Source organism: Phyllostomus hastatus, unplaced genomic scaffold (genome assembly GCF_019186645.2).
Source record: "Phyllostomus hastatus isolate PE091 unplaced genomic scaffold, TTU_PhHast_1.1 phas_contig_38, whole genome shotgun sequence".
Taxonomy (NCBI): Eukaryota; Metazoa; Chordata; class Mammalia; order Chiroptera; family Phyllostomidae; genus Phyllostomus; species Phyllostomus hastatus.
The window spans coordinates 11,117,606-11,143,368 of NW_025333869.1; the positions used below are offsets into that span (position 1 = coordinate 11,117,606).

The 25,763-nt window shown below is 43.5% G+C and overlaps 1 protein-coding gene and 1 pseudogene across 1 annotated transcript; one reads left to right on the forward strand and one right to left on the reverse strand.

Moving 5' to 3' along the window:
- Positions 1-10,031: 10,031 nt before the first annotated feature.
- Positions 10,032-10,936, reverse strand: LOC123821141 (annotated as a pseudogene).
- An 11,192-nt stretch (positions 10,937-22,128) lies between these two features.
- Positions 22,129-22,701, forward strand: LOC123821142 (chromobox protein homolog 1-like). The gene has a single exon (XM_045842428.1). It carries the CDS (start codon positions 22,159-22,161, stop codon positions 22,699-22,701), a length of 543 nt encoding a protein of 180 aa, XP_045698384.1. The 5' UTR covers positions 22,129-22,158.
- The last annotated feature ends 3,062 nt before the right edge of the window (positions 22,702-25,763 follow it).

A 25,763-nucleotide genomic window follows, 5' to 3' on the forward strand; every position in this document is an offset into this window, starting at 1 on the left:
ATCCACTAAGCCACACCAGCCAGGGCTGGGGTTTTTTTGTTTGTTTTAAAAGATTTTATTTATTCTTAGAGAGAAGGGAAAAGAGGGAGAAAGAGATGGAGAGAAACATTATGTGTGAAAGAAACATCAATCAGTTGCCTCTCGCACATCCCCAAATGCGGACCCAACCCACATTCCAGGCATGTGCCCTAACTGGGAATCAAACCAGTAACCTTCCAGTTTGCAGGCTGGTGCACAACCTACTGAGCCACACCAGCCAAGGCTTAATTTGTTTTTGACAGAGCCCAGGATGCTTTGCTTTTACCTTTACAGCATTTGTGACTGAACCTCTTCCTCTTTCTGTCCTGGGGCATAGAGAAGTAGTCACACCATATTGATAAGTGAAACTAGCCAATCACAATATGATCCTTTTTTATATATTTGCATAGAGTAGAAATATCACTGAAAATATATCCACTAAAATGCTAACAGTGACTTCCAGTCAAGACGGCAGCATAGGTAAACATGGTTCACCTTCTCACACAATCACATCTCAAAATCACAACTAAAATATACAACAACCATCACTCAGAACCATCAGAAATCAAGCTGAATGGAAGTCTGACAACTATAGAATTAAAGAAACCACCTCCATCCAGACTGAGCCACAGAGCTGGCAGATAAGTACCATATCTGAGACTCCATCAACCTGGCTTACACTGTTCACTCTGCTCTGGAGATCCCCTGGGACTCTTCCCCACCCAACTTATTGGCCCACCCAAGCTGTTAACAGAGAATTTTCCATATGAATGGCTGGTCTTGGCTTATGCTTCACAACTTCCTAAATACTCTTAAAAAAGTAACAACTGGCCTCAGGGAGCTCCAGCTCCCTTACCTCTTGCTAAGTGGCCCCAGGGCCAGCACTAGCAGCAGCCAGCCTTGATTCACAGCTTGGTTTCACCTGGGAACCTCTAAAACCAGCACGAATTGCAGCCATCTCAGATTGCTTTATGGGTCAGGCAGGGTAGCCCTGGGAAAACACAGGAGGGGGCTGAACTTGGCCTGCACCTCCAGGGAAACCCCAGAGCCTGCACAACCAGTGGACAGCTACAGATCATGTTGGAGCACCACTACCCTGCCCCTGCACAGCTGATCCACATGAAGGGTGGACTCTAGTGGTCAGTGGTCACAGACAATCCTTGCAGCTGGTTGGCCTGGGTAAATCCCTCCCACTGACTTGCCAACAGCAATAAAGGATTAACTACAAGAGGAGGGTATACTCAGCCCATACAAAGGGCGTGCCTTTAGTACCCAGTTTGGGGGAGGCTGTACCACTGGACCCTACAGGACACTCACTACATTTGGCCATACTACCAAGACATGGAGTCAAAGTAGCTCTATCTAATTCATAGAAGCAAACACAGGGAGGCTGCCAAAATGAGGAGATAAAGAAACATGGCCCAAATGAAAAAAACAAATCAAAACTCCAGAAAAAGAACTTAACAAAATGGAGGTAAGCAATCTGTCAGATGCAGAGTTCACAATAATGGTTATAAGGATGCTCAAGGAACTTAGTGAGGACCTCAGCAGCATAAAAAAGATCAAGTCAAAAATGAAGGATATACTAATTGGAATAAAGAACAATTTACAAAGAAATAATAATAGAGTGGATGAAGCAGAGAATCAAATCAATGATTTGGACCATAAAGAAGCAAAAAAAAAAAAACAAACACAATCAATCAGAACAAGAAGAAAAAAAAGAATCCAAAAAATCTGAGGATAGTGAAAGCAGCCTCTGGGACTACTTCAAATGTTCCAACATTTACATAATGGGGGTGCCAGAAGGAGAAGAGAAAGAGCAAGAAATTGGAAGTCTATTTGAGAAAATAGTGAAAGAATACTTTCCTAACTTGGTGAAGGAAACAGAAATGCAAGTCCAGTAAACACAGAGAGTCCCAAACGAGAGGGACTTGAAGGGGCCCACTCCAAGACACATCATAATTAAAATTTGAAAGGTTAAAGATTGAGAGAGAATCTTAAAAGCAGCAAGAAAAAAGCAGATACTTACCTACAAAGGAGTTCTCATGAGACTTCAGCTTGTTTCTCAAAAGAAACTGCAGGGATTGGCAAGAAGTATTCAAAGTGATGAAAATCAAGTACCTACAACCTAGATTACTCTATCTAGAAAAGCTATCATTTAGAACGAAGGACAGATAAAGTGCTTCCCAGATAAGGTGAAGCTAAAGGAGTTCATCATCACCAAACCGTTACTGCATGAAATGTTAAAGTTACTTATTTAAGAAAAAAAGATCAAAACTATGAACATTAAAATGGCAATAAATACACAAATATCAACAACTGAATCTAAAAAACAAACTAAGCAAACAAGCAGAACAGAAACAGAATCATACATATACAGACCCTTGGGATAGTAGCCACTAGGGAAGGGGGTCTAGGGGAATGGGGGAAAAGGTGAAGGGATTAAAAAGTACAAACTGATAGTTACAGGATAGACAGGGGGATGTTAAGGGCAATTATAGAAAATAAAGTTGCCAAAGAACTCATATACATGACCCATGGACATGAACAAAGGAGAGGGGTCGCTGGACAGAGTTGGGGGTGCTGGGTGGAGAGGTTTAGGGGGGGAAGTTATGACAACTATAATAGTATAATCAATAAAATTTTTTTAAAAATTAAAAACAAAAAATAAAATAGTAATGGTTATCTTAGGGTGGTAAGATAATTTTATACATTGGCAAGATAAACAAAAATCATTTCTGTTAGAAAATTATATCCTCCCCTTAGAATTACTCCAATAAATTTTTTTAAAGATTTTATTCATTTATTTTTAGAGAGGGAAGGGAGGGAGATAGAGAGAGAGAGAGAAACATCAATGTGCGGTTGCTGGGAGTTATGGCCTACAACCCAGGCATGTGCCCTGGCTGGGAATCGAATCTGTGACACTTTGGTTCACAGCCTGCGTACAATCTACTGAGCTATGCCAGCCAGGGCTTCCAATAAATTTTTTAGCACAATTTCCTGCACATAATCAATAATAATCAGACTTAGGAGAAAATAAAATAATAATAACAAGTATCAGAATAGTGCTCTCCCTCTAGGGAGAAACCCAGCCCTCTCTTCTTGCATCTTCTTCTCAAGCATGTTACCTTTGCTTTTCCCTCTCTAAAGCTCCAAGCGCCCTTATTTTGTTTCTGTAACTTGTTTCCTGAACATACACAGGCCAGCTGGCTAACTTCTACTACCTTTGTAACTTTCTATATAAACTTTCTGTTATAATTTGAAAAAAAAGAGACATAATAAATAATAACCCACAGAAAGAGACTCACAGATACTCCAGACTGTGGAATTATTAGGTTAACACACCTCTGAAGTAAATTGTAACCACACTTCGGAGAACATATAATCATGTTAACTATGCAGTAATCCATTCCCCACCTTTCTTCTTCCACCTCCATGTAATCTTTATTAGTTCCCTCCTTAATTTCAAATGTATAAAAGAAGCTGCAAAACTGTTGTTCTTGGGAGCATTTGAGATTTTGCTCTCCAGCATACGTCATCAGTTTGGCTCAAATAAACTCTTATAAAATTTTCTATAGGTTTGTACATTTCATACATCAACAAAAGCCATTTCCACTCAAAACACAGCTCCTTTCACAGGAGCTTAATACAGTAATTAGAGGCTTTCCCGAATCTAAGCAAGAAGGCCAGCTACTGGGGGAGCCAAGACAGATATGATGCAGTATCTGCCAGAGCTTCCAGAGCTCATAGTGGGGAGGTACACTGACACCTAATGACTCTGAACAGCAAATCAATGGCTTCACTTAGTTACAATAAGTGAGTATTCCAATTTGGGGAAGAAAGATGCATTTGAGCTGAGCTTTGAGCTTGGATGAGTCAACAGGTCACATAAAACAGTGTGACCAGAGCTGTGCTATTAGCCCCCAATGCCCCAGATACAGGCAAGGAGGGAGGGAACAGCTCCCTCTGGCTAGGCAAGGATTTGCTAGATGAATCAGAGTGCCCAGGAATTTGGAAAGGGAGCCCAGGGCCTCAGAGCAGCCCATTTGCAAGGTCTGGTGTCTGCCCATGGCCCTGCCACCCCACAAAGGCCTGCCTGGAGGAAAGTGGGAGAGAGGTCCCTGCTAGGATTTCTCTGGGGAGCTGGGCCACCAGCACTCAGGGTCTTGCACCTCTGTGAAAGAGAGTCTTGGAGGGATTAAGATAGCCTGATGTGAGGGCCAGAACACAGGAAGAGAAACAGAAGCCTAGCTACCAGATCCACAAACTGTGTGAGACCTAATCCAAAATACTTTGCTTGTTGTTCACATCTGTAAAATGGATCATCCATAAGGGATCTTATGTTCTTTAAGTTCTTTTCAAGTTTCAGCATTCTTGCAATCTAATCCTAAAGATCCATGAGCAAATAAAATCATTTTGTGAAATATAAGTGAAAATGCAATATATTCAATGTATGTGATTGTAATTCTTTAGAAGTAACATACTTTAAGTAGTATACAACAGTTATTTGCTTATTTCAGCCATCCATCTGTATAACATAACTTCCATTTGCCCTCCAGACCCAACTCCACCCTTCTCCTCCTGCATCTGCTCTTTATGAATTGCATCAATTTGCTTTCAGATGAGTTTGGCCAATGGGAAGAACCACAGGAATACAGAACCTCGCACTTATGTCCTGGCTGCGGGAAGTTGCAACAGTCTCCAGGAGAGTTGGGAGCCACCTGCAAATTCATAGCCAGGGTCGCGACAGTACAGCTGGCAGCGGGAACACAGGCGGCTGCTAGCAGAGGGCTCACTTGGCCGCAGCCTTGCACCAGCACCTGGTTAACTTCTAGTGTAGGCGAGCACTTGGTGCCCAGACTTTGAGCCAGGGTCCCACACCAGCGCCGGGAAGGAGGCTTTCTCCCCTCCGACCCCACCCAGAAAGTGAGATTTTTCGAAGGATGGGCGCTTACTAGGTGGAGTAGGGGTGGACAGTCAGTGTCCCGGACTAAAGTTCTGAGGTCTGCAGAAAGGAGGAGGCCAGGGAGGGACGAGAGGGTTCTTAACCCTCTACAGGTCCCAACTCTGACACTAACAAATTAGAACTTTTCAAAGTAGTGGCAGATTGGCACCCGTCACACTGGGTGTGCCCACTTGGTCCTATCGGAATATTTTGGGATCCTCCACCAGCCCAAGGAACAGAAAGCATCCATTGTGCAGACGAGGAGCGGGAGTTTGGAGAGAGCACGTGACTTGCCCAAAGGGCGCTCTGCAGGCACAGGCTTCTCAGGTGGGGATCCCGGAGTCCAGCTCCCGTCTATCCTCTGGACTATCCCAGCTGGCAGAGAAAGCTATTGAACCTCATTGGAATGCCAGGGCTTGGCTGAAACCTCACGTGGGCCAGAGCCTGCATCTCTGCAGGCGCCCTCGGCATGGACGCACTTGCGCTCAGGTTGGGCCGCTCCAGGATGTGAACTTTCCCCTCCACCTGGAAACAAAGCATTTTGACTCCTCAGTGGTTCTCACACGTTGGTGGATATCAGAATCACCTGGGAACTTGGTAAAAATGCAAAGGTCCAGGGCCCACCTACTACAACTAGCCACAGCCTCCCTGTTCATTAGTAGCTTCCCAGTGATTGTTGGAGAATCACTGCCTTAGGGCAATGACTGTATTTTGTCAGAGAGGCTGCACCACCTGACTTACACAGGGAAAAACTCTCAACACCCCCTATCCAAAGTGACGAATGTTAACCCAAAGATATGCTGAATCTCCTCAAATTACCATATAGATATGCTCTCCAGTAAAAGCCACTTTGAATTTTGGGGAAACTTAAGGAGTGAATTTCAAATGAGACTAAAAAATGAATGTATAGCCTGCGCTGGTGTGGCTCAGTGGATTGAGTGCTGGGCTGCCAACTGGAAGGTGGCCTGTTGGATTCTCAGTCAGAGCACAGGCTTGGGTTGCCATATGCAGGATGCCCAATTGGGGGCAGGCAAGAGACAACTGATGGATGTGTCTCTAGCACATGGAGTTTCTCTCCCTATCCTTCTGCCTCCCTTTCCCTCTCTCTAAAAATAAATTAAATATTTTAAAAATGAATGTATAAATAATAATGAGTGGCAACATAATTAATCATTGGGGAAATTCAACTCGAAATCACAATGAGATGCCATTTACACCCATTAATTTGAAAAAAAAAGAAGAAAGTAACAAGTGTTGACAAGGATGTAGAAGGATTGGAACCTTATGTATTGCTGGGTGGAAATGTACAATGGTACAACCACTGTGGAAAACAATTTGGGGATTCATCAGGAAGTTAAATATAGGAATATATTATTCAGCTTTAAAAAGAAGGAAATTCTGACACTGTTGGGAACCACCCTGCCTGGTTTCAGAAGCTGTAACCGCTCCCCCTCCCCCGCCCCCCGGCTAAGGCTGAGTGATGGACCTTTGGACCATAAGCCACGAAGGAGACAAAGCTTATCTCTCTGGCAGGGGTGCTGCTTCTGCTCTGTTTTCTTCACCCTGCCTGGCCCCCAATGCTTGGTCAGTTAGCCAATGACGTGTAAGATTCTCCAAGGGGGGAACGACCTAAGACAAGCATGATCACATGCTCTTCCCTGAGGCCCTCAGGGAAGGACTTGGGGGTCTATGGAGAAAGGGGGTGATGGACCCTCGCCCTTCGGTTTTGACATAGCCTGAGTCCTCATTCTGTCTGTGAGAAGTCTCCTCATCTCTTGGCTGCCTTACTTCCCCTGCCTGACTTAAGCCTGAAACAATGCCTTAAGCCTGAAACAATGCTGGTAGTGAGTGCCACCCCGTGCTGGAAAGGGCAGGTTCCCTAGGGCAATCAGACCTAAAAAAGAATATGTAAAATACTGTGAAACATGCTTTGTTTAGGATGCTCTCAATTAAATAATAAGGGTCCAAGTGAGAAGTGAATTTGTTCCTCAAAATTTTATGGCTCTTTATCTAACTGACCCTGACTCACAATAGGCCCTCAGAGTTCTTTGTATGTTATCTATTGTTTGATCCTTACTGCCTGACAATGATTAATGAGCTTTACCTGTATTCTTATGCAAATGAACCCAATAAAAGCCCATTGAGGAAAAGGCTCTAGTCCTTTTTTGAGAGGTCAGCCACCTTTCCTCCCCAAACAGATCATGTCTTGGTAGACTTATTCTCATCCATGGTGGCTGGGGTGGGGGGTGGAGCCCTGTAGGCTGAGCTCCCCCGCTACATGACACATACAACATGGATGAGCCTTGAATACATTCTTTTAAACTAGTCACAAAAAGACTAATATTGTCAGATTCTATTTATATGAGATATGTGGATAAGTCAAATTCACAAAGATAGAAAGTAGAATCATGATTGCCAGAGGCTGAGAGGAGAGGAAAACAGGAAGTTGTTATTTAATGGGTATAGAGTTTTAGTTTTGCAAGATTAAAAATTTCTAAAGATTAGTGTTGCAGGTTCAATTCCCAGTCAGGGTACATGCCTGGGTTGCAGGCCATGACCCCCAGCAACTGCACATTGATATTTCTCTCTCTCTCCCTCCCCCTCCCTTCCCTCTCTAAAAATTAAAAAAAAAATTTCTAAAGATTAGTTGCACAAAAATGTGAATATATTTCATACTACTAGTACACATAGAAATAGTTAAGGTGGTAAGTGATGTGTTATGTGATTTTTTAATTACAACTTTTTAAAAGTGAAACATAGAATTACCATATGATCTAACAATCTCACTTCTGTTTATATAACAAAAAAAAAAAGCAAGGTTACATGTCTCCCAAAATATTGAAAGCAGGGACTACAACAGGTGTGTGTACACCAAAGGTTATAGCAGCACTATTCACAATAGCCAAAAGGTTGAAACAACCCAAATGTCCATCAACAGATGAATTGATAAACACATTGTGGTATATAAACACACTGGAATATTATTCAGCCATCAAACGAAATTAAATTTGATATATGTTACAACATTGTAGACTTGAAAGCATTATGCTTAGTGAAATAAGATGGACACAGAAGAACTAATATAGTGTGATTCCACTTATCCAACATACCTAGAATACCTACATTCATAGAGACAGAAAGCAAATAGAGCTTATGAAGAGTTGGGGGATCAGGGGATAGAGACATTATTATTTAATGGGTCCAGAGTTTGTTGGGGATGATGAAAAATTTTGAGTATAGATAATGGTGATGGGAACAGCATCAAGAATGGTTCAAGACACTGAATTGTGCACTTACAAATAATTAAAATATGAATATTGTGTTATGTGCATTTTACTGCAGTTTGTTGAGTTAAATAAAAAATAATGAGTGGCAACTTTTTGGATCAGATTTTTTTAAAAGCTAAAATGATCAAAACACTGTAACACTGGGAAACAATATCAATGGATCAGAGCAAATGGTCCAGAAACAGGGCCTTGTATACACATAACTTCAGGAGGGCTCCATAGTGCAGCCTGACTCTGAGATACTTGTGCAGTGATTTGCTAAGGAGGAGTTCTCAGAACTCTTTAGGAATAAGGAAAGCAAGATCGGATGAGGGAAGAAGCTGGGCAAGCTGTGGATTCAGAAGAAGCCTAGCCTCAGCCTGATCCTTCATGGGCTCTGGAGCATGACTGGCACCACAGAAGTTGTTTCCAGCTTCAGTGGCCTAGTATGCCCTGTATCCATCAGTCAGTGGCATGCACGGGGTAGGGTGGGGTGGACTTCCCAGGAACTGGTGGGCAAGCCAACTCCTGTAAGTTGAGGTCAACACTCCCTAAAACAATGCAAGTATGGGCTTTAGCAGTCAAGGGTCCCGGCAGCAAGGAATTAAGTGTACCAGCCTGGAAAAGGGAGTTTGGACACCAAGACACCAAGAGTCTCTCTATAATATGGTTAAATAATAAATAAAATGTGGCATTTCAAGTTGAAATGGAAAGGATGGAAATCTCAATAAATGATGTTGATACCACTGACTATACATTTAAAAAAGAGTTTTCATAATGTGAATGAAAATAGGTTCCGAAATGGACCTAAACTTTACCCATCTTAAAAAACAATAAACTGAGCCCTGGCTGGCGTAGCTCAGTGGATTGAGCATGGGCTGCAAACCAAAGTGTCTCAGGTTCGATTCCCAGTCAGGGTACATGCCTGGGTTGCAGGCCATGACCCCCAGCAACCACACATTGATGTTTCTCTCTCTCCCTCCCTATCTCTCTCCCTTCCTTCTCTAAAAATAAATAATAAATAAGAAATCTTTAAAAATTTATAAAAAAACAATAAACTGGATTAGTTCTCTATTTCTGTATAATAACTTAATCCAAAATTTAGCAGCTGCATAGTTCTGGCTCAAAGTCTATTATGAGGTTGTAGTCAAGATGTGAGCCCAGACTGCAAACATCTAAAATTTCAACTAGAAAGGGATTCATTTCCAGGATCACTCAGGTGGTTGTTGGAAGGCCTCAATTTCAGTGGCTGTTGACTAAAGTCCTTCTTCCTCACCAGGGGCATCTTCATAGCTTTTCTGAATGTCCTAACAATATGGCAGCTGACTTCTCCCAGAGTGAGGGGCCCAAAAGAGAAAGAGAGCCCAAGACTGAAGATACACTAGTTTCTAACCTACTGCCAGAAGTGACATGCCATTAGTTCTGCCATATTCTTTTGGTCACATTGTACCAACTCTGGCACTATGAAGAAGATTATATCAGGGTGTGAACATTAGGAACAAGGATCATAAGGGCTATCTTGGAGGCTGACTGACACATGAGTCCTTGAAAATGTATTAAAAAGTATTTTCATAGTCTTAGCAGCTATGCATGTCAATAAATCCAGAAAGCATAAAGGAAATATTGACTATTTTATTCAGGCAGAAGACATGACTTCCTTGGTTTTCTTTTTTGACAGTAGCTTCTTCCTTGTTGCACATAGTTTTGGTTGGTATGACTGTCTGGAAATGCTTGCCACTGTAAAACAATTTTAAAAACTCAGTCTTTTTTTTTTTTTTTAGAAATGTTATTTTCTGTCAACCTTATTTGTGGTCCAGTCTGTTAAAATTTTGTGAAAGAACAGCTGAAGGCCACTCAGTGGTTGTTCCTACCCACTCAGTGGCCTGCGCAGTGGGAGCTGCAGGCTTCAGGGGCAGGCTGAGTGCTCCAATCTTTAGTAGGAAACTCCTGAACAGGCCAGAGGGCATCTGCACCTTCAGACCAGTCAGTGACCTCAGGCTGGTCGGCAGTGAACTTGGGAGCTGGAGCCATCCACTCACCCTGTAATCCTCCTTAGTCACAGCCTTTTCAGCAGTGGCCTGCTCTCCCTTGTCGATCTCTTCAGGACCTCTGTAGAAATAGAGATCAAGCAGAATCTCCCATGGGTGTTCACAGGAGACAGTGCCACAAATGCACAGAACTTCTCAGGCCAGCATCTACCACATCAGACCCATTGAGTGAGCCACCTTGTTGTTGCCAGGGATGGCAGTGTCCACACAGCGCAGAGGAGAGTCTGTATGACACAGAGCATTGGTAGGCAGGTTAACACAAGACTCCTCTGTGAGATACTGGTGGTCAGTCCTGGGATCCACCAGAAGTAACCACCAGAAGTCTGGGTTCCTGGAAAGCTGCATGGATCTGGTTAGTGATGTTTCCTGGAGTGAAGCAGCCTGCACAGGGGTGGCTTCAGTGGCAGCAGCAACCTTCAGCACAGCTTGCTGACGCAGACACCAACAGGGTTTTCAATGGCAACAATGGCACAGGCTGCCAGCAGAAGCTTCTCCCAGGTTCTCTTCAGATTTATGTTGTAGAAGCATGCACTTTTCCTGTTGTAGATGTACTGTTCCATTTGGAAGTCAAGGTTGGTGCCACCTAAGTGGGTTCCTGCTGCAAGGAATTTGAGGACATCCTTCTCCTTAATTTTCAAGACATCAAGGGCTTTGTACATTATGAAAGTTTCCCTTTAAGTTATGTGGTAACCAAGAATAATGCCATTTGGGTCCCTCTCTGGGTAACATGGAAAGTCAAAAACTCAGTCTTAACTCAATCAAGTTCTCCTCCTAGTTCAAACAGAAGAGAGAATGATAGAGTCCCCTAGGAGTGGAATGAATGGCAGGTTGGGAAGGCCTCTCTGAACAGGAAGCATGAAGGATCAGCAGGAGTCTTCACTCTTGTGGTGGATTAGGGCAAATCCATCTCAAAGGCTCACAGTGACCATCTGACCAGTACCTGAACCACCCAGGGCACTCAGCTCAGTAATTGCCTTTCAAAGAGAGTATGCCTGCATCATGCTATGAGGTCTTTTTGCCTGCCTGTAACAAAAAGATGCACCCAAGTTCTAATAACATTTCTGCTGCTCCAAATTTCAGGTCAAAATTTTCAACACCCTTAGAATTTATGCTTCTTTCACTATAACTTGTCATGGAGCTTCACTCAATCACACACTCAGTGAGCCTGAGTTGTCCTCAGTAAAATAGGGTAATAATCCCAACCTCCTAGGAGTATTGTGAGGAAAAAAGGAGAAGGCAGGTGAAAACAAGCTGGCACCTAGAATGTACACTAGATATTTCTATCTGAATTACAAATAACTTACTGACAAGTTTTCAGTTCAAGTTCTTTAGGTGCTAGATCACTTTTTTTCATTTTCTCCTAAAAAAAAAAAAAAAAAGCTTTATTGTTTCAAATTAGTCCATGGAATTGGAGAGGGCTCCAGGGTGGTTAAAAGGCCTAGTGATTGCAAGAAGAGGCTCAGGCAGAAGCCCAACACCAGGGGGATGCAGAGGGGACTCTCAAATGCTGCTGGGCTCTAAAGGCTCTTAGTTGTGCTTAAGGGTGAGCCCTTTGAAGAATACTCACCCAGCACAGCCTGGGGGACAGCCAGCCTGCTTAAGTTACTCAGGTGGTCACCTATCTTCTTGATGAGTTTTACCTCCTCAACTAAAAAGGAGCTCTCCAGAAAGTCACAAAGATGGGTGTTTGTGTGGGCAGGACCCAAGGCATGCAGATCCAAAAGGGATCTGATTCAGTTTCTTCACTTTGACCAGGCAGGCTTCCATGTATCCTAAGTTTCACCCCAGTCATCTTGGGACAGCTTCTGTAAGTCCTGAAGAGGGTGCAGTGGCTGCTGTGCTGGGTTTGCATCTTCAAGAGACATTTTGTGCCCTCATGTTTCTCCTTAGCCAACTCACCAATAAAGTGGTCCGTGCCCTCCAAAGCCACATCGCTGAGGTTGAAATAGAAGCCCAGGGAGAGGTAGATGTAGGAGGCCCATAGACGCAGGTTGACCAGGAAGTTGACAATGGCCTCCACCTTGGTGGAATAATTCTGACAAATTTGGGAGCTCATGATAGCTCAGCAAGGAACTAAGCTGAAAAAACAGTGTTGACTGGTCTCAGAGGCAAGGTGTGGCTAAGATGTTTCTTAGGGTGCGACTAGAAAAGAGGTTGGAGGGTGGCTGGAGGCCAGAAGAAGGGACATCCTTGGGTCTGTTCCTTTCAAACACTCTTGAAGCAAGAGACTGATCTCAGAGACTGCTAAGGACACTGCCATAAATTATCTTTAAATAAATTATCTTCAATAATTATTTGCCCAATTACAAAAATCATACATCTTTATGGTTGAAAATTTGGAAAGGCAAAAAAGTAAAAATAAGCTAATAAAAATCACCAGTCACTATGCCAAGTCATACTGCAAACTCTCATGCAACTCTTAAATATCTCCATTTTAATATCTGTTGAATATGTCATTCTGTGGATCTATTGCGGTATCCTATTGGTGACTGCTTCTATTACTTCAATTGTGCATTGTTGTCAAGAATTCTATAATAAATCTCCTTGAATAAATCTTGGTGTACATCTACTGCTATTTCTTTAGGAGAGACACTCAGAAGTAGAATTTTAAGGCAAAGCACAAATATAGTGGAAAGGGCCATTGGTATTAGGGGTGAACTAAATCCTCAAAGAATGGTAGAAGTTGCGACCCTAATATGTCACCTGCTGACCCACATGCATGACCTGCCTACTGGCAAAATCTCCAGGAGGACAGCCGACAACACCTACTCAGGGGTCCAGGACCCCAACCAAAACCCTTTAGAGGAACCCTTCTCAGCGTTTTAACCAAGGCCCCTGCACAGCACTCTCACTCCAGCTTTTGGGCATCTCCTAGAGAATTAGTTGAGCTTTACATTTGATTGCTTATTTGATTAAAATCCTAGATTTATTGAACATGCTTTTAACCTTTGAAGCCCTACCATCACATTTGATATTTTGGTACTCTTCTTAGAGAGCAGGACCTACCACTCCCCAGGTGAAGACCTACTCTATTAACTTGACTTTCTAGTTAGTCCCATAGCAGTGTCACATATTTGCTGGCTGGACACAGGATGCAAAAGCTGAAAGCTGATTTTGTGTTTTGGTTCCCTCCCTCCTCACTCTTTCTGGTGCACAGGGGTAGCCCAATCCCCTTTTTTGAACAGTGGGGTCCCCTCTTGCCCACCATCTGAACCCAGGCCAGATGTATCCTTGCTTCTTGGCTTCACCCTGTAAAGATAAACCTTATCCCTTGTTCCAGAGCTGTTCCTTCCTCTCTCAAGGCCAACTGCACTCCTTATCTGGAGTACAGGTCCTATCTATTGCCTGAGCAGGGAAGCTTTATCCTATAACTAAAACTCCTGCCAACTCAAGAAAAATGCTTGAGAGTAGAGAAGGTTTAGGGAGGGAAAACCTCATCTTCTTCTGAAATCAGGAGTCCTGGGGCCCCATGAGGGTCAACACAGCTTTGTAACAGTACAGCCTAACCCACGTGACTTACTCATGAGCAAACTGAGGCCCAGAGACCAGTGTGGCAAGTCCAAGGCCACACAATGAAAGTGTCACAGCCAGGACTAGGATAGGGGTCTTCCCCTGCCCCCTCTTCTGACTAAGACCAAAGTCAAAGGCTGACTGTTCCCATGAATTTTGCAGGTGCAGCACCTCTGCGTCCCTGCCATACTCCATCACTGTGAGGATAAAATGGAGTAGATGCTGTGTTGTCCCAGGCACTGTAATTGGCTGAGGGATAATAGTACAAACTAAACAGGCCCTTTACTTGGCCCACACTTAACCTGTATGGATTTATTTGTTCCTCACAGCCCAGCCAGGCAGGTACTATTGTTATTCTCTGTTTTATAGACAAACTGAGCCCAGTAAAGTTAAGTAACTTGCCTGAAGTCTCACAACAGATAATGGGGAAAGCTGGGATGTGAATCTAGGCTGCATAAACTAGATATCTGCAGGTGCAAGCATATGAGAAGTGCCAGAAGAAGGAAGTGTCTGAGCTGAATTTTGGAAGTTTGGATAGATTGGCAAGGGAGAAAGGTCAGCAGGACAGGGAGAACCACATGAGCCTCAGGCAGATAAAGGAACGTAGAGCCAAATCTCTGTGCCCAAGGATCCCAAAGGCACTGGGTGCGCTTCTCTGCTGCTGTACTCCCATTTTGACCCTAGCTGTGGAGTACAGGAGGGCCCTAAGGTGAAAGCTGGTCGCCTTCAACTCCTGCAGGAAGTGGCTACCACCGGCATCGGGTAGGGAGGAAGGACCCTCTTCAAGCAGCATCAGTACAACTATCCTGCCACTGGGTGACACTGTAGCTCCTCAGAAAGGAAACAGCGCTCTCAGAGAGACTGGCCACAAAAAGGAGTGGGGGCACCACTGAGGCCTTCCTCTGCAGGGATTTGGTGTTCAAAGAGGTATGAGAAATAGCTCCTGCCTTCCAGGAGCCCACCGTGGGACAAATGAACACATGGGTAACTAGTAAATTTCTCCAATAATAGATATAATTGTTTCAACAACTGGTTCCAACTGATGGTACCAGGGAGGAGGCGGCATTTGAGCCTGGATGTAAAATCTGTGGACTGGCTATTCTAGAACAGGATGGCTGTGATGGCACTGGCTCCCAGGGTACAGCACACAGATGTGGGGATAGAGGAGGGGGCTTCCAGAATCTCTACGAGGGCAGTGGTTGGGAGCTGAGAACTGGGGGTGGCAGAAGGCTGGGCCTCTGTGCACAGAGGCTTCAGCACATCCTTGCCAAGGCACTCTTTGTCTCCATGAAGCACTTAGGTCAGAGGCAGAGGAGAAGCCCCTAGTGTTAAATGACTAGAAAAATGCTGGAAGCCCCAGGCAAAAATAGAAGACAACTGGCCCCCTGTCCTCTTGCTGAGCCTCCCTGGAGAGCACCCTCAGTCCCACCTTGCCACAGGACCTGGGTCCAGGTATAACAGCTCTTGGGGCTCAGTGACTGTGTCTGTAAAAGGGTTTTTTCGTGTACACAAATATGTTGAAAAATGAAAAAGGTTAATCAGAAGCCACAGGGTAGGAAAAAATAACCCCAACAGCAAGAAGAACAACCTCTGATGTCTCTGCTGGTCTGAGACCAGCCTTGGTCTTCTTTCTGGAGATGGGTCACTGGAGAGGAGGACCCACTCCCTGGCATCAGGCCTGGGCAGGGTCCAGAAAATATCATTGCCCTTGGAGAACTATTCATCTCCATGGTGTCTGTAAAATTTGATAGGCTGAGCTTAGCAACACAGAAATGGTTTAATATCTATCTGGTAGATACACTTTCATTATATTTTTAAAGGTAAAAAAAAGACCCCCTATTTCCAGATAGTCTGTTCAGAAGTTAACCCATAATGATGTTGAAACCCACATCCTAGTGACTGAACTAAAATCAGCTTCATAAAATAAAACACAAGGAGAGATAGACTGCCTGCAGTTTGCGACTAAACCCTTCAAACCACTGGAATAGTCCTGAGGGGCTTTGCTGGACTCTTGCCCACCTGTATCCACCATCTGAAGGGGCCGCCTGTTTCTGCCCAGTCCAACGACAAGAACTGAGCGGCAAGGGGGCCAGGAGCTGTGGGCCAGGGCCCAGTGTATTATTTCAAGCAGATATTCCCATACCTTCTTTTATATTTACGAGTAATGCAGGTGAATGGTGATAAGGGCTCTTGGGGGCCCCAAGGGTTTGCCAGGAAGGGGGCTGCTCCTCACACTGTCCTCCACTAGTGTCCAGTCACAGAACCAGATTTGCCCACCCAAACTGGTCACCTTTTAGAGAGATTGTTCCCTTCAACCCAAAGACGACTCCAAAAAAGGCACAAAGCCTTTTCTCCAAGCTACATGTATAGCATGTACAACCTTTTCATTTAAATAACGTATTATATATATATAAATTAAGTTGCATCCAAAGATGCTTTTATTTACACATTTCACTTCAAAACAACAGATAATTATTAGAATAATGATGAGGGGAGGAGAGGAGGGTGCCTGAGAGGAGGTTATGGGGATTAAGGGAATAAAGCTTTTCTGCTCCTGCCCTTCCTTCTGCCTTTGCCCCTGTTTGCTTCTAAACAATTACTTTTTAAAAGTACAGAGTCTTGCAGCAATAAATCAAGAAATACATCCCTGGCTGATGTGGGTCAGGGGGTTGGGCATCGCCCTGCAACACAAAAGATCACTGGTTCAATTCCTGATTAGGGCACATGCCCTAAGGAATTGGTGCAGGCTAGGTCCCTAGTTGGGGGTGTGCAAGAGGCAGCCAATGGATGTTTCTGTCATACATCAGTGTTTCTCTCCCTCTCTCTCTCCCTCCCTTCCCCTCTACTAAAAATAGATAGATAAAATCTGAAAGGAAGAAGGAAGGAAGGAAGGAAAAAGAGAAAGGAAGAAAGAAAGAGGAAGTCACTTGGCCCAGGCTTTGGGATAACATACTCGGTAATCAGATTATATATAAATTTCCCTGGCTGGCATAGCTCAGTGGATTGAACGTGGGCTGCGAACCAAAGCATCACAGGTTCAATTCCCAGTCAGGGCACCTCCCTGTGTTGCAGGCCACGGTCCCCAGCAACGGCACATTTGTGTTTCTCTCTCTCTCTCCTTCTCCCTCCCTTCCCTCTCTAAAAATGAATAAATAAAAATCTTTTTTAAAAAAGATTATATGTCATTTCATTCCCAAATTGATAACTGACCAGATTTGGTGCACACTTGCTTCAGCTTTGCACACAGAAAGCTGATCTTGGAGGAGGGGCCGTTCAGTTCCCCCCACCCCTTTTCTCCAACACACACACACACATACACACACCATAGATGTATTATCTGCAACTGTGTGTCCCAGGAGAGGATCTGGGGGGACCTAGGAATTTATCTATCCCTCATCTGCCCTATAGAATACTTTTAATCTGTAGGTTTCCTGGCACCACTGAGTTTTCTTTATCAATTTAACACATATGAATTTAAGCGATGTTTTGTCTGGTCTTTCCATCTGAGTTTACTGTTGATTTTGTCATATCTTCCTTGTATATTATCTTTAATACATAAAGAATTCATATAAATAAAATTAAAAATGAGTACTTCCATTTAAAAAAATGGGAAAACATGTGAAAAATACAATTCACAAAAGGTTAGGAAATGCCCGGGGTTAGTGAGGTGTAACTGGCCCTCACTTTCTATGATTATGCATATAGTTTTATTCAGTTCTTTCAATCAGTAATAGTTTCAAAATTTTGAATGTGTACTCTTTAAAATCAAGCAATTCCACTTCTGAAATTTATCCCATGGAAACCTTTGCCAAACTAAGCAGAGGCAGATGTACAAGGATTTTCCTTGTAGCATTATTTGCTATATAGTCCATCAAGAGTAGATCAGTAAGCCTTGGTGAGGTGGTTCAGTTGGTTGTAGTGTCATCCTGTACTCCAAAAGGTTGAGGGTTTAATTCCTGGTCAGAGCACATACCTAGGTAGTGGGAGGCAACAGACTGATGTTTCTCTCTCTCTCTCTCTCTCTCTCTCTCTCTCTCTCTCTCTCTCTCTCTCTCCCCCTTCCTCTCTCTCTAGAGTCTGTGTATGTATGTGTTGCCTGAGAGCTCTCTCTAGCTGCTGGAGACCACTCTGATCTCAAAACAGTCCAGAAGAGACAGAGGGTTAATCCTTGCATGTAGTAGCCCTTTATTTAAATGCAAGCAGCAATTGGTGCATAAATGCGCCTGCTCCCTCCCTCCTCAGGTGGAGTAACATGGAAGCAGGTGTTCTACACTGGCTTCCAGAGTTCCATAGCATGACCTTTAGTTGCCTACAATAGTAACTTGCTTGATAACATACTCTGTATTGACTTTCTTCCCTATCTTACTTTCCCATACCCTTCCTAGGGTTTCCAGGGACCCCTTCTCAAATAAACTACTTTCACTTAAATCCCTATCTCAGAATCTGCTTCTGGGCTTACTCAAACTAAGACACTGTGCTTTGTTAGCCAGTAGGAAACAGGAATCAGCCATGATATAGGAGCCAAAAGGTCTGAGAACAACAATCACACCCCACATGGCTCCTTGATGCCCAATTAGCTCTCTGGGACAACCTAGAAAAGAGGACATAGCAAACTTCCCTCACAGTTTCAGTGTTCTAGGACAGGGATTAGTAAACTTTTTCTGTAAAGGGACACTAGTAAATATTTTAGGTTTTTTGGGCCAGGTGGTCTCTGTTGCAATTGCCCATCTCTGCTACTGTAGCATGAAAGCAAAGATAATACAGCAAAGAATGAGTGTCTGTGTTACAAAAAACTTTATTTGTAAAAGGGCAGCAGGCTGTAGTAAAGCTGTACTTTATTGACCCCAGGACTACAGAGAGAGGCTGGGCAATTAGCTGGCCTGTATGGTGTGCTAAGGGGGAGGTAAGGCCAGTACTGCCTTAGACTCTATGAGTCCAGCCACAGGACTCTCTGCATGAAAGTCCCACGGCTGTGCAACCAAGCCAGGAAATACTATATCTGTTAATAATGGGGTACTCAGTGTATTTGTTTCAAAGCTCGAGACGAGCTTTCCACTTCACTTTCCTGCTAACAGGCCACTGTTTCTAATAAGGATAGTGGTGCCCTGTAAGAAAAAAATTAAGCTTACCAGAAGGAAAAGCAACTCAATATTTTAAAGGATATATAAAATGGTGAATTCAATTGATATTCCAAATAAGACAAAGAATGCAAAACTTGATTACAAATAATTTATGAAGCAATAAATGGAATCTTCTGCTAGAAACTGAAGGCGTAACGTTGATAGATGACTGTGAGAAAGACTTTGTTTATGATACTGAAAAGTACAGAACCACGTTCACCAAGAGGGAGTTGATTTAAAGATGGGTGAAGGTGTTAGTAAAACAACTATTCTAAATAATGCAGATCTCCTGATATGGTGAATTACATTTTGGAAAACCTGCAAATAAGCTACAAAACTACAGTTGGTTACCTGTTCCAGTTCCCAAAAAGAATTCTCCATAGTGAGCTTCCTCTAGCCCTTGAGCCATATTTAGACCCAGTTTTTGGAAAGGTTCATTTGTGAGCTTACCTAAAGAGGCAGTGAGCCCAAGAATGAAGAACAAGTAGTATCTGACTATTTTCTTTTTTGGTGGTGTTATTGGGCTGATGAGTAAGAAAATGCAGAAGACAGATGGTGTGGCAGAAGCATGTGTTGAAATATTAATCTTTGTGCTTTTCCCTGTTCACTTCCTACTAACCTTCTGGCCCTCCAAGTATAGTCAGCCAGGACCTTTTCACAATCCTGCCTTAAGGTCAGATGGGTAGAGATAATCAAAGAACTCTTACAGGTTTTTTTAAATATATTTTATTGATTATGCTATTACAGTCATCCCATTTCCTCCCCTTCATTCCCCTTGACCCTGCACACCCTCTCCCATCCACATTACCCCCTTTAGTTCATGTCCATGTGTCATAAGTTCTTTAGCTTCTACATTTCCTATATACTATTCTTGCCTCCCCCCATCTATTTTCTACCTACCATCTATGCTACTTATTCTCTGTACCTTTTTCCCCTCTCTCCTCCTCCCACTCCCCTGTTGCTAACCCTCCATGTGATCTCCATTTCTGTGGTTCTGTTCCTGCTCTAGTTGTTTGCTTAGTTTTTGTTTTTGTTTTAGGTGTGGTTGTTAATAATTGTGAGTTTGCTGTCATTTTACTGTACATGTTTTTTTATCTTATTTTTCTTAGATAAGTCCCTTTAACATTTCATATAATAAGGGCTTGGTGATGATGAACTCCTTTAACTTTGCCTTATCTGAGAAGCACTTTATCTGCCCTTCCATTCTAAATGATAGCTTTTCTGGATAGAGCAATCTGGGATGTAGGTCCTTGCCTTTCATGATTTGGAATACTTCTTCCCAGCCCTTTCTTGCCTGAAAGGTCTCTTTTGAGAAATCAGCTGACAGTCTGATGGGAACTCCTCTGTAGGTTACTGTCTCCTTCTCTCTTGCTGCTTCTAGGATTCTCTCCTTCATTTTTACCTTGGCTAATGTAATTATGATGTGCCTTGGTGTGTTCCTCCTTGGGTCCAACTTCTTTGGGACTCTCTGAGCTTCCTGGACAACCTGGAGATCTATTTCCTTTGCCAGATTGGGGAAGTTCTCCTTTATTATTTGTTCAAATAAGTTTTCCATTTGTTTCTCTTCCTCTTCCCCTTCTGGTACCCCTATAATTCGGATGCTAGAACATTTAAAGATGTCCTGGAGGTTCCTAAGCCTTTCCTCATTTTTTTGAAGTCTTATTTCTTCATTCTTTTCTGATTGTATGTTTTTTTCTTCCTCTGGTCCACTCCATTGATGTGAGACCCAGCTTTCATTCCATCACTATTGGTTCCTTGTGCATTTTCCTTCATTTCACTTATTGTAGCCTTCATTTTTTCATTTAATTTGTGACTACATTCAACCAATTCTGTGAACATCCTGATCACCAGTGCTTTGAACTGTGCACCTGATAGGTTGGCTATCTCTCTATCGCTTAAACGTACTGATGGTGAGGCTTTCATTCTGTTTGAGCCATCCTTTTTTTTTCCTTTGGTCTGGTCACACCTGTTATGTATGAGGGGCAGAGCCTTAAGTGTTCACCAGAGCGAGGCAACCCAGTCACTGGGTTGTGATTTTGTATGTGGGGGCAGGGTCCGAGAGGGAACAATGGTGCTTGCTCTGCTCTCTGTTGGATTCCAGTGCCTTCTGCTGCTTCCCCCAAGGAAACTGGGCCTTTCTGGTGCTGATTCCCATGTGGTTGGGCTTGCATATATTCTAGGACCCTGTGGGTCTCTCCAACGAACTCTCCTGTGAGGCTGGGAGTCTCTCCCTGTGCCTCAATCCCCAGAGGTGTTTTCAATCAGTGTTTTGAGGCTTTATTTCCCCGAGCTGGAACGCTGGGTTGTGTGGTCTGTCTCACTCCCCAGTTTCACCTGGTTTATCTTTGTGCAAATGTGGGACTGGCCCAGTCAGCCAGCTGCCTTGCATGCTGTGTCTCGCTTCACAATCACTACCTCACTGGGTCTGCCCATTGCACCCTGCACCCGGGGTCTGCCAGCTGCTGCCTGCACGCCCAGGGTTTGTCAGCTGCTGCCTTGCACGCCCAGTGCCACCACTTTTTTTTTGCTGCAACCCCTCTCCACCTGGCCAACCAACTCTGCCCCTCCTACTGGTCTGGATGAATGTGTCTATTTCAAGTCCTTGGTTGTAGGACTTCCATACAGTTCAATTTTCTGTCAGTTCTGGTTGTTATTTTGCTTCTAAATTGTTGTCCTTATTTTGGTTGTGCGAGGAGATACAATGTGTCTACCTACGCCTCCATCTTGGTCAGAAGTCTCAGAACTCTTAGAATTTTAACATAGGCTTTTGGCATTCATGACAAAGACACACTTTGACAGACAAAATATTGGAATTCCCAAAGCTTTCTCTGGCCTTCAATAACAAAAAAACCCCACAAAACAACAACAACAACAAAAAAAAACCCACAAAAGAATTCAGGGCATATAACTTACACCACAAATAACTGTTTAGGGAAATGTAGCTAAAATGCCAAATTAACCCCAACTCACACATAGGAGATAAAAGTTCCACTGATTGGCAAAACAAACTTGAAGAGATGATGGAAGGGTTCAAGTCAATGTTCGGTAGAGGAGAGGGCTATTGGCTGGGGCCTGCGGGATGCTGCTTCAGTGAGGGGCTTGATCATGTCCACCTGTCTGTTGCTTTTTTGGGCACCACTCCTCCCGCCCGCCTGACACCACATGCCAGTAGTACAGACCCAATTCTTCTAGTGCTCTTGGGTAATGCTTTGAGCAGTGTCACACTTTATGCTGGAAAGCTGGTGGGTGCTATGGGGAAAGATCAAAACAAGAAGAAAGTAGAGCAGGTGCTAGAAGAGGAAGAGGAATATATGGTGGAAAAAGTTCTTGACCATCAAGTGTTAAAGGGCAAAGTGGAGTACCTCCTCAAGTGGAAGGGGTTCTCAGATGAGGACCACATGTGGGAGCCAGAAGAGACCCTGGATTTCCCCGACCTCGTTGCTGAGTTTCTACAGTCACAGAAAGCAGCACATGAGACAGATAAATCAGACGGAGGCAAGTGCAAAGCCGACTCTGATTCTGAAGATAAAGGAGAGGAGAGCAAACCGAAGAAGAAAGAAGAGTCAGAAAAGCCACGAGGCTTTGCCTGGGGTTTGGAGCCAGAGAGGATTATTGGAGCTACACACTCCAGTCCAGAACTCATGTTCCTGATGAAATGGAAAAACCCTGATGAGGCTGACCTGGTCGCAGCTAAGGAAGCCAATGTCAAGTGCCCCCAGGTTGTCATATCCTTCTATGAGGAAAGGGTGATGTGGCATTCCTTTCCCTTGGAGGATGATGGCAAAAAAAGATGACAAGAATTAGCTGTCCTGAGTACTAGCCCCTGTCAAATCTGACTATGGGTTTCAGGTGGAGTGGGGAAGGAGTTCTACTTGTCTTGACACCCTAGAGGTGGCTTGAGAAGATGTCCTTTGAAGAGCCTGTATAGTTTCTGTGTCCTACAGCAGCCCAAGTGCTTTTAAGCCATTCCATATTGTATAGTTTGCACACCTATCTGAGTAGAAAGGAAGGAGGATGTTTCAAGGCAACCCATTCTGCACTTTGCTGAGAAAAGCAAAGGGCCTTCTGTGAAGGACAAAACTTGCAGAATGGGTGTGTGGGAGAGCAGAAAGATACTGTAGATCTTTAAAAAGCATCTCCACAACACATAGCTTTCTTCCCAGTAGTGTTAACTGCATTTTTACAGCATAGCTTTTGTGTAGTTTTTTACTATTACTGGTGTATTATTTGGGGGTGGAAGGGGTGGAATGGGAAGGAAGGAAGATGGGTAGGATTATTTTTGTTAAAATTTGGGTCCATGTTGGGGAAATCATGAAACAATGGATAGAACAAATAATTAATGATTTGGTTCTGTATCCAGAATATTTTATCTTTTCTAAAAACATCATTTCCAACTAATTGAAGACTGTGAGGAACTATTTAAAAGCAGCTAATGCCTGAAACTTACAAGCCAAGGTGTTCCCTGCCTGGACTTAATGCTATTCCCAACAAAGGACTAAGCCAGTTGATAAGTTACCAAAGCTGCCATTTTGGGGATTGAAACTGGTTGAGAAGGGCAAGTCTTTTATTGGAGCATATACATAGGCAGGCCATTCTGTTTTAGAGGTGCTAATTCTTGAAATTGACAAGACCCTTTCTTTTCCAATTATGATGCTATAAATAATAGCTTGTCCATCCAAGTTACTGGTTGAGTTTTTTAGGGAGGGAAAGAGGGTGACAGGAGGCATGAGAGTAAAGAGAAGAGCCCATGCTCTTAGGGTAGAAAACTCTTGGTGCCTCTCTGTTTTTTGAACTTTGGACTCTGAAACCATTGGTGGCAGAGTTTAGTCACTGACAGCACAAGTTCATTGAATCACTTAAAGAGTTGGATTATTTCAATAGCTCTGGTCTCAAGGAGAAGATTAAACTTTCATACTGGGGCAGTGGTTCACTTTAAAAACACACACACAAAAAAAACTTTTTATCCTAAGAATTAACTAATACCCAAAATGCTATCTTGGCTCATGAGATCCATCAGTTCTTGACATCATCCAGTCCTGCATCTAGAACTTCACTGTAAAATATTTTTAGGCATGTGTTAGGTTTCTGGGAAAACTTTGTTTAAATGTAAACTTCATACCACACTGTCAGTTTTTGTCTTAATAAAACTATATAGATTTATTTTAAAAAAGAAATAAAGAAAGGTCCAAGTCAAGTTTACATGGACATGACTGTCATGACAAACAAGGTTAGAGTCAGCATGAGGACATGGCCCAGAATGCCTCTCTAAATTTGGACTGGAGAAGTCATTTCTAATTTTAAAGTTTTCCAAACTTCAGAAGTCATAGAATAAAAAGTCCATCAATAAATTATATAATATTCAAGTATTTCTGCATGGCAAAACAAACAAACAAACAAACAAACAAACAGCCCTGGCAAGTTAGATCACTTGGTTTGAGTGTTGTCCCCATATACCAAGAATGCTGGTTTGATCGTCATCAAGGCACATGCAAGAATGAACCAGTGAATGCATAAACAAGTGGAATAACAAATTGATGTCTTTCTCCCTCCCTCCCTCCCTCCCTCCCTTCCTTCCTTCCTTCCTTCCTTCCTTCTTCTCTCTCTCTCTCACTCTCAAATTAATAAATAAAATTTCGAAAAAATTCTAGAAGCAATTGTCAAAACGAATGACAGACTTCCATTTCAGGCCATTAGGGAATAAAAAGCACCAGATTTAGCATCTCACAAAAGAAAAAAACAACAAAAACTGGACAAAATACATGAAACAATTGCTTTCAGACATCGAGTTACAGGCAACACACAACTATGATATTTGAAAGGAAGGAAACAATGGAGTTGAGTCCTATGATCTTCACAACTGTCTGCCAGAAGGCATATTTCAAACTATGGAGTAAGGAATGGGACACCAAACAGAGCCCAGCAATCTTGCTTAGATGAATAGCCAGAGACACAGTTCAGGGTGTCTCTGAACTGTGTCTCATGTGGCTAGAAATTTCAGGGCATAGTTTAGAGAGGACTGAATGATATTGAAAATTAATTCTCAAAATCTCCTTAGGGAACTTCTGGCCAAGATGGAGGCATAGGTAGACACCCTGTGCCTCCTCTCACAACCAAGATAGGGACAACAACAATTTAGAAATAGAATAACAGCCAGAACTGACAGAAAACTGAACCGTATGGAAGTCAGACACCCAAGAAGTTAAAATAGACACCTTCATCCAGACTGGTAGGAGGGGTGGAGTCGGGCAGCCGGGTGTGGAGAGCAGAGATCGTTGGGACCGGGTATGTAAGACATCTGGGGCACACAAGACTGCAGCTGGCAGACCCTGGCCAAGGGGTGGCAACTGGCAGACCCAGCGAGGCGGCGATTGTGAAGCAAGGCACTGCGCACAACCCAGGATCCCAGCGCTGGGAAATAGAGCCTTGGGACACTGGTTGAAAACACTTGTGAGAATTGAGGTGCAGGGAGAGACTCCCAGTCTCACAGGAGAGGTCCTTGGAAAGTCTCATGGCGTGCACAAGCCCACCCACACAGGAATTGGCACCAGAAAGGCCCAGTTTGCTTGGGGGAAGCGGCGGAAGGCACTGAGGTCTGATGGAGAGCGGAGCAAGCACCATTGTTCCCTCTCGGACCCTGCCCCCACATACAAAATCACAACCCAGTGACTGGGTTGCCTCGCTCTGGTGAACACTTAAGGCTCTGCCCCTCATACATAACAGGTGTGACCAGACCAAAGGAAAAAAAAAGGATGGCTCAAACAGAATGAAAGCCTCACCATCAGTACGTTTAAGCGATAGAGAGATAGCCAACCTATCAGGTGCACAGTTCAAAGCACTGGTGATCAGGATGTTCACA

Coding starts and splice junctions, on each gene's coding strand:
- LOC123821142 (XM_045842428.1), top strand. CDS start 22,159: ATGGGGAAAGATCAAAACAAGAAGAAAGTAGAGCAGGTGCTAGAAGAG.